The sequence below is a fragment of the Suncus etruscus genome, chromosome 12, assembly GCF_024139225.1.
Source record: "Suncus etruscus isolate mSunEtr1 chromosome 12, mSunEtr1.pri.cur, whole genome shotgun sequence".
Lineage (NCBI taxonomy): Eukaryota > Metazoa > Chordata > Mammalia > Eulipotyphla > Soricidae > Suncus > Suncus etruscus.
The window spans coordinates 22,598,869-22,612,911 of NC_064859.1; the positions used below are offsets into that span (position 1 = coordinate 22,598,869).

At 36.6% G+C, this 14,043-nt stretch overlaps 1 protein-coding gene and 1 pseudogene across 1 annotated transcript in view; one reads left to right on the plus strand and one right to left on the minus strand.

The window, feature by feature from the left end:
- EXOC6B (exocyst complex component 6B) overlaps positions 1-14,043 on the plus strand; it is a 604,019-nt gene that overhangs the window by 346,234 nt on the left and 243,742 nt on the right. Inside the window, exon 17 of the mRNA XM_049785045.1 lies at positions 12,455-12,589. Coding sequence (XP_049641002.1) covers positions 12,455-12,589 — 135 coding nt within the window. The remainder of the gene's footprint in view (positions 1-12,454; positions 12,590-14,043) is intronic.
- On the minus strand, positions 2,366-2,465 carry LOC126025246 (uncharacterized; annotated as a pseudogene).

Below are 14,043 nucleotides of genomic sequence, written 5' to 3' on the forward strand. Positions count from 1 at the left end.
ATCACTGGTCCAAGTAAACTAGTACTCATAATTTAGTGTTAGATTCAGCTTTTTCTTTTGAGTTAACTCATATATATTAGGAATATATTATTTTTTTATCACTAAGTTTTAATATTTGGAGTCTAATAGAATAAAAGTTAAGGCAATGAATGTGTCACATCTGAGGAAGATTGTGCAGTCTAACAAAGAGAGGACAGACATTGTTCAAATCTGGAAAACACATCTTTACAAACAAAAGATTTGATCCATTGGCATGAAGTCCTAAAATGTAGAGAGATGTAAGTTTCCTTTCTCTTATAAATCTAGAATTATTAGGAATCTTAGCCTTACTTTTTTTGTTTTAAATTATAGTGCCAAAAGTGAAAGCTTAGGGGAATTTTTTCACAGGGAAAGAGAAAGGCTGGTGACCATCTGTTTTACCTATAGTGTTGGAATAGTTTTCAAGTCAGTTTCTCTAGGAAAATTTAACATTTTTAGATATACACTGTCAAAGATTATGGTGAAATTTAGCAATGGTTAATGATACTGACCCATAGTTAAAGACAGCTGGACACCAGATGAGCATGTATTGCTGATCTTGGGTAATTTTCTCTTTGCCTGCATTAAAATTTAAAAATACTTTATTATAATGTGGGCCATTGTAAGTGATTGAGTTCTTATAAGAACTTTTTTTTTTTTTGAAATTGAAAATAACGTTTCACATTATTCAGGACAGACATCTCATTTTGCAGATTCAACTGCCTGCCATAGAAATATTAGGTATTACCTTTATGTGCTTGGGAATAAAATAACTTCTTTTTATAGTAGAGAAAGCTATAAAAAAAGGAAAGTTGGAGTTCAAATTAGTAAATCCTCCAGTTTTTGCTAGATTGTACTGTTATCTTTCTCTGAATCTTAGAAAGGGCAGTCAGATTGTTGTTTATTTTTGTAAAACATCTACATTATAACTTGATATATATTATTCATTTCAGAAGTCTTTTGAGAAAGCCATTTTAAATATAAAAAGCAAAACAAGTATATGTTATAGTAGAAACAATATTGGCCTCAGAATACTTTTGAGTTTAGTTGTGGTCATGCCACTATTTCCTATGGCATCTTCAGAGAATGACCCAACTCTTGGTCTTTATGTGCCTTCTTCAAGGGCATCTGCAGATTATCAGCGAAAGAGAAAAGCAACAGAAGCATATCAAAAGGATGATTGCATCACTATTCTTGATTCTATTTCAATGAATACTTAATATTATTCCTAGGTCATTGGGTAGTTTTAGACAGTGCACTTTTGTTATCAGTATTTTTTTGCATCTGAGTGAAGGTACCATCCATACACATCTAGTATATTATGGTTACTCTGGTGCTGTTTACATGAACAGACACGTACTCACTCAGCGTATTTTTTTTTCTTTTTTTTTTTTTTCTTTTTTCTTTTTTTGGTTTTTGGGCCACACCTGGCGATGCTCAGGGGTTACTCCTGGCTGTCTGCTCAGAAATAGCTCCTGGCCGGCACGGGGGACCATATGGGACACCGGGATTAGAACCAACCACCTTAGGTCCTGGATCGGCTGCTTGCAAGGCAAACACCGCTGTGCTATCTCTCCGGGCCCTCAGCATATTTTTTATTCATTATCAGTCTTTGAATAACTGTATTACTCACTTGTGGAAAAAGATGATATAATACCTTATATGTAACTAACGTGAGTTTATGAAGAATCATCATCATCATCTAAGTAAGTTTATTGTTAGTGGAGCAACTCAAATTCCATTCACAAAGACCATCTCATTTAGTACAGTAATATTTGAAGCAGCTGGGCATGCTCCTATTTTATAGAGGCATAATTAAAGTTCAGAGATATTGTCCAAAGTCTCATAGCTAGAAAAATGATAGTTCTAAAAATGCAGTTCTAGATTGCTTTCCCCAAGTTTCATCACTTTAATGCCAATGTACTGCCTTCCACCTGGATTTATTTATTTCATCATAACAAATTATTTTACAGGTGGTTCCAATAGCATAGAAATTATTCTACTTAGAGATGATTTTATGAAAGGGAGCAGGTATCTACTTAAAGAATGGGAGTATTATAAGCACCCAAAAATTCTCAAAAAACATTTTAAGGAAATCAGACCCTTCTTTTTAGGATTTAAGTTCTTATAATGTTAATGTTTATCTGCCTGTCTTGTTTTGAGGTTACATAGTATCTAATCTCATCCTCTGTTTATATGCTTTATTTTCTTTCTCTTTCTCTTTATTTCCATAGAATTTCCAATTTCCTCACTGCCCAAGGATCTTTTACTTTCCCAGGTTGAGCCAGTTCAATACCTTTCAGTTGTAGGACCTTTTGGAACTTGAATAACTTTCTACTTAGGCTGCAAGACTATCACTAATTCATTTGCATGTCATCCTTGCGCAGGGGCCAAGCTAATCTTCTCTGTATCGTTCCAGTTTTAGTATAGTGCTGCCGAAGCGAGCACAAGACTATCACTAATTCAACCTTTAGATACCGATGTTGCTTTCAAGGCTGCTTCTTCCAAATCTATGAGAAAAGGGAAGTTGTGTAAAAAGTGCTTATTCTGGGGGGCCGGAGAGATAGCATAGAGACTTACCTCTATGTTTGCCTCGCTTGCAGAAGGATGGTGGTTCGAATCCCAGCATTCCATATGGTCCCCTGAGCCTGCCAGGAGCGATTTCTGAGTGTAGAGCCAGGAGTAATCCCTGAGCGCTGCCGGTTGTGACCCAAAATCAATCAAACAAACAAAACCAAAAAATAAGTGTTTATTCTATTTTTCAAGTGACCATTCTGGAGGAAAAAAAGGATTGGAACACATCGGGCAAGTCATAGGGCCTATTTCTAAATCTGCTCTTGTGGGGCCGGGCGGTGGCGCTGGAGGTAAGGTGCCTGCCTTGCCTGCGCTAACCTAGGACGGACCTCGGTTCGATCCCCCGGCGTCCCATATGGTCCCCCAAGCCAGGAGCGACTTCTGAGCGCATAGTCAGGAGTAACCCCTGAGCGTCACCGGGTGTGGCCCAAAAACCAAAAAAAAAAAAATAATAATAAATCTGCTCTTGTGTGACCCTTGATAGTGTTCAAGGTACCGTATGTGCCAGGGATCAAACAGGAGTAAAAGTATGTTAACTCCTGCACTACCTCCCTAGCCTCAAGATTGCTTTATTTCCTAAGCAGACTTTGTTGTTCCAGTTTTGGCTTTCCTTTAATAATTGTCTTTCTTGGTAAATGGATGTGATTTTCTCTGTAAAATGAGGACAGTAATACCATGCATTTCTTAGGGTTGTTCTAAGGATTCACTTAATGTGAAAGTGGTTAGAACTGTGGCTAGTAAATACACAATGAAGAGTACCTGCAAAATATTTGTGAGAGAATGAGGATGTGCTTTAGTGGTAGCACACAGACCTGCCCTATCTAAGGCCCTAGATTTGATCCCCAATACCAAAGGGCAAGGGAACAGGAAATTGTGTGTTTGTAGCAGGTAATTAGTGATTAATGGGTGTAAAGTCATAGAGCAGAGATGGAGGTTTCCAATGATAAGAAGGCAGAAGATCAGAAAAAAAGAAACTTTGTTTAATACATGTTTCTTTATTACTAAACTTTGTAGTATTTATTGAGTACCTTTAATATGAGAGGTAGTGATCTTATCCCCAAGGATGAACGAACAACAACAAAAGAAATTAGTGCTGGGCTGGAGGTATAGCACAATGGGTAGGGTGTTTGCCTTGCATACACCTGACCCAGGTTTGATCCCTTGCATCCTATATGGTCTCCTGAGTCTGCCAGGAACAATTTCTGAGCACAGAGCCAGGAGTAGTCCTGGAGCGCTCCCAGATGGGGCCCCAAAACAAAAATCAATATCAAAATCAAATCAAAACCAAAACAACAGAATCAACACTTGTATTTGATAGTGACAGAAAACATCATATACTAGGATAAGTCAGTTTTAGAAAGTAATAAACATTGGTGAATTCTGTGGCGAGAAGAGCCTGACTGAAGGAAGTCAGGAGAGTGGTAGAGGCTCATGGGTGGTTTATGTAAAGAGGAGATCAGGACTCCTCTTTACAAAAAGAGTGGTAAAAGCACATACCAAACACATGCAGGACCCCAAGTTCTATCTCCTATATCTACCCCCACACCAGTACCATGGGGCCCTAGAAGACCCCTGGAGAAGTAGTGGTCCTGGAGCAATCCTAGAGCAGCATCGCTGAATCACCAAACCTAGTACTGAACTGTAAGGCCAGTACCACCATGTTAAGTAGTGCTGGGAGTGGCCCTACACACACATCCATCACTTTGGGTGGCACCTATAAAAAAATAAGTCAGCATTGGATGGTAAGTTATCACTGAAGGGGAAAGAACATTGTTGGCAATGGTGTTAACTAGAGCAAAGTTCTTAGAGTAGTTAAGCTGTTGATAAGTTGAAAGACTAAGAAAGAAGCAAAGGTAGCAGGAGCCAAGTGAGCAAAAGGAAGAAAAGCAAATTAAATCAGAAGAGTGCCAGGGTCTGTAGTAGCCATTGTAAAATGTTTGCCTTTTATTTTGAGTAAAGCGAGGAGCCATTGAATGATTTTGACTAGTAACTTGATATGATATTATAATTATATATAATTATAAGGTAAGATGTAAGCAATAAGGAAGAACAGGTAGGGAATTTTGGAAATTATTCTGTGAGATTTCACGAAAGGTCAGATGGGAGTCAAGTAGATAGTGAAAAGTAGTCAGAATTAAAGTGTAGGAGTGACAATGTCCTGGAGTGTTTTACCTACGTGTTGTTCTATATATCTTATGGTTTCGGGTCTGACATGGAGGTCTTTCATCCATTTGGATTTAACCTTCATACATGATGTTAGCTGGGGGTCTAAGTTCAATTTTTTGCAAGTGGCAAGACCCGAAACCATAAGATATATAGAACAACACGTAGGTAAAACACTCCAGGACATTGAGACTAAAGGCATCTTCAAGGAGGAAACTGTACTCTCCAAGCAAGTGAAACCAGAGATTAACAGATGGGAATATATTAAACTGAGAAGCTTCTGCACCTCAAAAGAAATAGCGCCCAGGATACAAGAGCCCCCCATTGAGTGGGAGAAACTATTCACCCAATACCCAGTAGTTTGGAAATAAAATTTGAAATCAGTTTAGAAATAAGTTTTGTTTTAAAAATAAAAATTGACAAAAGGTTTCTTCTATAGATTTCCTCTAAAAGTAGAAGGTTCCTATTTGTATAATTTGTGAGGTTATTTGGGGGCTATATAAATGTTATTGTCATTAATTTATTTGGATATATTTTCAAGCACTGCCAGACTCAGAATAACATAATGTACCAAATAGAATATTCTCTTTTTGGAGACTGGAGGATGCTGTACTTTAAGTCTGTTATTTTGTTTTGGTTAAGCTTTTGATTTTTGGGCCACACCCAGCAGTGCTGAGGGTTTACTCCTGGCTCAATGCTCAGAGATCATGTTTGATAATGCTTAGACCATATATCATGTGAATTGAATCAAGGTCTCCTGTGTGTGAGGCAAGAGCTTTACCTCCTCAGCCCATTTTTACTCTATTAATTTAAATATGTGATTATCCTGTGGAGAAAAGAAATAGATGACCAGTCTGTTAATCTTAGAATATTGGAGAATTAAGTTAAAGGTAACTTTTAAGATGAGTTTTCTTCATCTTTTAAAATTTTCATCTTAATAGCAAAAGAACCCTTGCTTCTTAGTGAAGAAAAAGGCTTAAAATATAAAAGCACTGCGGCTGTAGTGATAGTACAGAGATAGGGCATTTGTCTTGCATGCTACCGACCTGAGATGAATCTGGGTTTAATCCCCGGCATCCCATCTGGTCCCCTGAGAGCTGCCGGGTGTGGCCGAAAAACCTAGATAGATAGATAGACAGACAGACAGACAGACAGACAGACAGACAAAGAAATAAATTTTTAAAAGGACCGAAAATAATTAATATATGATATGGAAATATCATGCCTTCACTTTAAAATCTCTTCAAATTTCATTATTTTAAAGAAATCTTTCTTCACTACTCTATCTCAGAATAGCTGGGGCCTACCATCACCAAATTTCTCTTCATCTTTATTCTATTCCCAATGTTTACTATTCTCTGACATTATACCATATGCTTTGTCTTTACTCCTTGAGGACAGGGATGTTTTTATATGTATAGAATGTGTACAGTTTTATCCTGGTCACATGGTACACAGAATGAAAAGATAAGAGTAAGTAGGTAGGAAGTACCTAAAGGTAGGTACTTTTCATGGTAAAGAAATTCAGAGTTCTCAGAAATGCCATTATTGATGTTTATATATTTATGTTTATAGCTGTGCCTCAGGAGGCCTTTGTGAATGATTAATGGTTCACATTATTGTAATTTAGATTGATGATTAAATGTTTTTATTCTTTTTTTATGTTTTTATTCTGTTACCTCCCACCTGCAGTCTCTTATTATTAATAGCAATGACATTGTTAATTACTATATTAAAACATTCTGTATTTAAGCTATTTCTTTGTAGTAGATATGAGTTGAGAACCAGTGGTTTCAATTATTTTAGGTGTTTGTCTTGGAAATGGTATAAAATAAGTATTCAACTATTTTGTTTTGTACCTGAGTGAAATGAATCAAATTTCATGAAGTTATATGGAGAGCTTAAGGTATTTCACTGCCTAATTGCTGCCACTGTATAATTGTTGCATCCTGTCTTTAAGTATTACCAGCACAATTTTTTAAGCTTCAAATTGGGGTCACAAGCAACCTTGGGAATGGGGGAAATTGGGCATAAAATCAATAATCATGCAGCGAAATGTGGTATTTTTATAAATGAGATTGCCAGATGCTATTTAATCCTTCATTTTTTTTCATGTCCAAGTGGACCAACACAAAGTACAAAAGGTTGGCTAGCAAAGAGTATGATTTCTCATTTTCATACTTCATGTTGGTCCTTTTGGACTTTCAATATACTAAACTTTCTGTCTTTGTAAAACAAACTAGTATCAATTCTAATGTATGATGACTTGGTTTGTAGTTGGGAATGGGAACCTTTCAAACTAGGTCTTAGTTTTAAATGATTGTAGGCATGAAAGATGTGTTCTTTCCTGGAGTTTTTCAAGAACAAAGAATTTATGTCTCTTCATGATTCAGGCTCTTCTGGAGTTAGATGCAGTATTAAATGATGTTCACAATGTACTACACCTTTCTAGTTAGTTTTTATTTTCACTGATACTTAAGGGAGGACAGCAAAAAAAAACAAAAAACAAAAAACAAAAAAAACAACTTTGTGATTTTTAAACGAAATGTCTCCTGTCATCTAGTTTAAGAGCGGTAATGTTTATTTCATAGTGTTTTCTTTACCTGGCAGTTTTTATAGAACTTTATATAAGAGATAACTGATATTCATTCTCTGTTAGTTCTATGTCTTTGAAACCATATTAAGGACAGTTGTGATTGCTACAGTGATATATTTTTGCAAGAAGAGTGGGAAGGAGGGGATAAAAATATCAAAGGAGCTCAAACTCTGATGGAAGTTGATACCTGAAATTGCTTCATTTCATCCTGAAGTTCAAAATTATCCCCAAAGCATCTGGCTTTACATTTGTAAATGCCCTTATAAGGATTTTGGTTAGCTGTCATTCAGGAGTAGAGATCACTTAGGCCTCATTAGCAGACAATATTCCTTCTGAAAATGACATGGTATCTACTGTAATCCTAGAGTGTTTTAATAGTCTATTCTATGCTCAGCAATGAAACATTTCAAAAGTGACTGACAGCCAATTGATGTAATTCATGTTGATCTTTTGTGTTGACAGATCTTTAAAAAGTCATGGTAAATTACTACTGTACCCAGTGAAGCCGCCTCCTTTTTTTTTTTTAACTGCCAATATCCTGCAAAACAGGACAATTTTCTCGTTGACTGCCACTGTTTTTTTATTTCTATAATATGACACGATTTCTCCTTATTATTAGGATTTCTTTTGATAGATAGAATGTGTTCCTGGTTGGTAATGCTGATTTTAAAATAGAAAGTCTTTGGCTTTCAAAATTAACTCTCTTACTTTTCTGATTTTAATATCATGACAGATTTGCCAGCTGCTACACCTTTTCCAAAGAGTGATTTAATTAAGACAATTTAAAATTTTTTAGCTATTTTATCCTCTGAGAGATGTTAAAAGGAGGGTGATAAGTTGCTTGTTGAGTACTTATTCCTAGAGAGCTCTAAAATTAAAAGCTAATTTTTTGAGTAGTTTTATAGAAGACAGTATGTGTGTCCAAAATTCAGAATCTCCAAATTTAAATTCTATAACTGATGGAAAGGGACTCATGACTAATATGAACTAATTACATTTTACATTTCAATATAAATATACTATGAATATTTTATTGATTTGTTTTTATTAATTTTATTTACTTTTATTATTAATATAATATTAAAATGATTATCACACTGTGATTTACCAAGTTCATAATATAGTTGTCTTGGACATTAAATGTTCAAACACCAGTCCCATCACCAGTGTGACCTTCCCTTATCAATGTTCCTAGTTTTCTACTCCCTTTAGCATGCCTCCATGCAGGCACAAACAGATTTACTTCATATTGTTTGTTACAATACAAGGGCATTGGAATGATCAAAACTTAGATCAACAAGGGCCAATTTGAAATGATTGTTCTATTTCTCTATGCCGGCTGGGATTGATGATCGTTGACCTTCTCTGTTACTCTTAGGCTCACTGAGCTTGGTTAATTTCTATTTTACATTCCCTCTGAATTTGTTGTATTTCTACTGGGCTGGCACTACTATGAAATTTTGAGGTGTTGTGACCACAAGAATGGGCCAGGATCTATCGATCTGAAACAAATTTGGTAGCATGGCAGTATGCTAGTTCGATATGGTCAAGTTGTGGAGCTGAACTGTTTCCATTGGAGGGTGTAGGTTGTGATCCTAGGAATTGTGGTTCATGCAGAATGGGGGATCTGCCCACCTTCTGAGAATACCACAGAAGTATCAGCCTGGGTGGGTTATCTGGGAAGTATAGATAGTCATTATTTTCTTCTGGAGTTTGGTGGAGGAGCTGGGTATTTTATTCTGTAGGCAAGATGGGATATGGGAGGTTTGGCTATTCTCATTACAAAAGCATCTCAGTTTTTGTTTTATTTTTTTTGTTTCTGGTTTTTTTTTGGGGGGGATGGGGGGAGTCACAACTGGGCTCAGGGGTTACTTCTAGCTCTACGCTCAGAAATTGCTCCTGGCAGGCTCACTCGGGGGACCATATGAGATGCCCGGATTTGAACCACTGACCTTCTGCATGCAAGGCTAATACATGCTATCTCTCCAGCGCCAAAAGTGTCTCAGTTTTCAGCCCATAATCTGGCCTCACCTGAGAAGATTCAGTTACTTATATTATTTCTATTATAATGTATTTTTATATAACATGTCAAAATATAAATTGTATATTAACATAAATTAATTATATTATATAAACTCACTTATCTGGTGAGTAATAGGAATGATATAGATTACTGGACCCAATGTTGACCCAAGTTGTCATCTTTGTTGGAATCACATCATTTAGGTCTTTGTACTTTGTCAGTGTGTTTTAGAAGTAGCTATTTTCGGCCCGGAGAGATAGCACAGCGGTGTTCGCCTTGCAAGCAGTCGATCCAGGACCAAAGGTGGTTGGTTCGAATCCCGGTGTCCCATATGGTCCCCCGTGCCTGCCAGGAGCTATTTCTGAGCAGACAGCCAGGAGTAACCCCTGAGCACCGCCGGGTGTGGCCCAAAAACAACAACAACAAAAAAAAGAAGTAGCTATTTTCCTCAGGTCTTAAAAACCGATTTAAATTTTTTTTCAGATTTAATTAAGTCACAGTGAGATACAGTTACACAGTTGTTAATGATTGAATTTCACCAATGTCCTGTTCTCCCCACAGGCTGCCTGCCTATTACAGATCATCTTCTTTCTCCTCCTCTTCTTCCTCCTCCTTCTCTTCTTCCTTCTCCCCATCCCTTCTCCTCTTTTCTTCCCTCCTCCTCTCACCCCCACACTGGTTTGCAATTTGGCTACTGGGGGTTAGTATGTGTATTATTTTATATCCTTTCAGCACCCAGTTATGCTCAGAGTGATCATTCTCAACTGTCATTGTCATAGTGGTCCCTTCTCTGCCCTAACTGCAATCTCCTGTTCTTTGTATGAAGCTTCCTATCATGGATCAGTTCTTCTGATCCCATGTATATTGTCTTTGGGTTATACTACCATACATTTTAACAATATATTCCAAAGATGAGTGTGATCATTCTATGTCTAGCCCAATCGCTCTGGCTCTTTTTTTACTCTAGCTCAGGGGTCTCAAAATCACGGCCCACAGGCCCTTTACTCGCGATTATTCGTTTCATTCGGGGTATGCGAATGTTTAGTGTGATTTTTTGCGATTTTTTTCTTACTAATGCAATTTTTTATTATGAATATTGGGTAAGCGAATAATCATGAATACTTTGCGCCTAGCACAGACGTCAGTCATTTCCGCTGCTCCTGCCCAAGGAGGCCTAAGGGAGAGAAGTTTATTACAGAATTAGATTTTGTCATACCTTCATCATGACTTCATCAAAGCCTGCAGTGAAGAAGAATGATGATGAGCACAGAAAATTTCAGGAAAAGTGGGAGACGCAGTATTTCTTTGTTGAACACAGAGGCATCCCCACATGTCTTATTTGCTCAGAGAAAGTTGCAGTGCACAAAGAATACAACTTGAAACACCATTAACATGCTTGAGGAATGTGCAAAATATCAAGGAAATGAGAGAGCCAAGCAGGTTGCCAGTCTTAAAGCATGTCTAATGAGGCAACAAGATTTCTTCAAGAATGCAACCAAAGAGAATGTTGCATCAGTTGAAGCTAGTTACATAGTTAGAGAGATGATTGCTAAGGCAGGTAAACCATTCACAGAAGGAGAGTTTGTTGAAAAATGCATGTTACAGGCTGCAAGTATTATCTGTCCAGAAAAGAAAGGTCAGTTTAGCAAAACATGTATTGCCTCCCTTTATATATATCTAAATTTCTGTCCCTATGTATTATCTATTTTTCTCTTTTTCTCTTATGGGGAAATTTGGGCCACACCCAGCAGTGCTCAGGGGTTACTTGTGGCTCTGTACTTAGAAATTATTCCTGGCAAGCTCAGGGGACCATATGGGATGTTGACGATCGAACTTGGGCTGCCTATAAGGTAACAAACAAGCCAAACAAATGCTATTGTTTTTGCAAAACTGTGCTATTGCTCCAGGCTTAGTATCTCATTAGACTAAAAAATGACTTAATTCATCTACAGTCTTGCTTACTCATAACCCCTTGCCTGATGCATCACTACTTCTAGACATTTTTGTGAAAATGAAAAGTTAAAGATAGAGAATAAAGACAAAGACATTATTCCACTCCATTTTCTATTTTTGTTTTAATTTTGATTCTTGTGTATGAATTTACATAGTTAAAATAAATTGTAGATTCCACTTCTTATTTACCTTTTACATAGAACAGAATCAAAATATGAAATATTAGTTAGGGTCCTGAGAGATAGCACAGCGGTAGGGCATGTGGCTGACCCAGGACAGACCTAGGTTAGATTCCTGACATCCCATATGGTCTCCTGAGCCTGCCAGGAGTGATTTCTGAGTACAGAAAAACTAAAGTTAACGATAGACTCACTGTAAAATTGAAATTATTAGCATTCCACACATACAAGAAATAGCTCAGGAAAATCCATAATTCTCAAATTCATGAACATATAAGTTGTTAATTTCCTGGCTTCTCTGCTATCAATGCCAATTGTTTATTATATGCTAATACAACTTAATACTATATTGCAATCAATGTCTAGTTATCAAACCTATAGCTAATTCTTCTGATCTCATTTATTCTTGTTTATGTGGGAGTTTAATTTATTTGGTAGTAAGTTATCTTATAAATATAAGATCATCTTATCTAATAAAACTAGACCGTTTTATTTATTTATTTATTTAATTTTTGTCTGTTTTGGAACACACCCAGTGGTTTTCAGGGATTACCCTGGTGGCTCTGTATTCTGGGTTTACTCCTAAAGGGCAGGGGAACCATCTAGGGTGTCAAGGATTGAAACAGGGTCAGCTGCATGCAAGACAAAAGTTGTGTTTACTGCACTATCACTATGACCCCTGATTTTAACTTTTAGTTTGAGTTTTTTTTGTAATACAACATGTGTTTACAACAGAGTGACAGGTGTTTTGATAATTGTAAGGAATACAAGATGCTTTGGGAGGTCAGGGAGGGCTTCATAACGGAATGCTAGGTATGCCTGTGCTTTGACATTACCCTTTGTAAAGATGGTTCTGCCATCTTGTTTTCCATGTACCAGCAGAATAATACTAAGCTATTCAACCTGGGATGTCTTGTGGCCCTCATCTATATATTTTTTATATTTTAGCTTGTACAGATTATTATAAATACAACACACTTGGAGAAATCCTGTAAATACTTGGAAGAATTTATCACCAATATCACTAATGTACTTCCAGAGACAGTTCATACCACCAAGCTGTATGGTACCACAACTTTTAAGGTAAGCAGACCTTATAGTATTGCACAACTATTTATAGTATGCATACTCTGAAGCATGACCTATTTCTAAGCCATGAAACAAACTACACTTTGTAGTTTGTTTAAAGAATATCTTAGAGAATTGAAACATAGGAACAGGAAATTTAAGTATTGAGCATAAAAATTAGGTGACATACCAGTACCTGTTAGTTTTTTAAATAAATATATGGTGTATGGGGGCTGGAGTGATAGTATAGCAGTTATGGCTTTTACCTTACACACAGCTGGCCCATCTTTCATCCCCAATATACCATATGGTCTCCTGAGCCTGCCAGGAGTTATGTCTGAATGCAGAGTCAGGAGTAGCCCTGAGTGATGCTGGATATGGTCCAGACACCCAAATAAATAAATGAATAAATAAATTAATAAACAAACAGTTGAGATCCTTTCACAATATATATTTTTTAGATTGCCACATTGTACCTTATATTTATTTTAATTTATTTAATTTTGGAGAACTTCTCAAGTTGTGTTTTAGGGAGCTAGGGGATCACTCCCAGCTATACTTGATAAACTATGTGTGCCTGACTATGTTTGATCCAGGCATTGAGGTACTGTTTAGTAATTGAACTCAGGGTCTAGCATTTGAAAGGATGAGCTGTCTCTAAGATTCACAATGTATGCTTTAAATTTCCTGTAATTTTTTTTACCTTAATAATTTGAAAGGTATGAAGTACAGGATGGGGAAGAACAAGCAGAAAAGATAATATGGCAGTCACTAACATAAGTTCAATCTCCTGCCCTGCATATGTCCCCTTCTCACTCACGTCCTGCCAATAGTGATCCCTGCCTGAGTACAGAGCCAGTGGTAAGCTCTGAGCACTGCAAGTGTGGTCTAAAAACCAAATCAACCAACCAACGAAAAAAACCAGCTGAAAAAAGTGAGATATTACACATAAAATACTGCTTTTATGCCTGTGTCATTAGTTCAGCTGCTCGATGAGTTTTACATGATGATACTTTTCTTCATGATGTTTCAATATATTACATTATGTAGCTTGTTTCAGTTTACCTATAAACTAGCCTAAAACAAAATGCATTGTATTTCATAAAGTACTGGTATCATTACATTCAAACTTTTAATTATACCTTCTAATATTGAGACCAATACTCTTAGTAATGAGAGTATTTAATTAAGAATAAATATAAAACTGGAATGAGAATTTTAAGAGCTTTGAAATGACCTAGTTTAAGAGAATTAGAGTCACTCTTAGAAGCACTATTATGAAGCAAAAGTAGTTATTTTGTTCCTAAAACTTCTACTTCTTTTATGATAAAGGCCAAACTATTTCTAGGAAAGAAAATGTGAAATGGACTATAGTTTATTGTTCAACAGAGGCTCACTATATATTAGTATATAGCGAACATGAACTCTGTACTGCTATTCTTCCCCTCACCCATCTCAATTTTCTTATT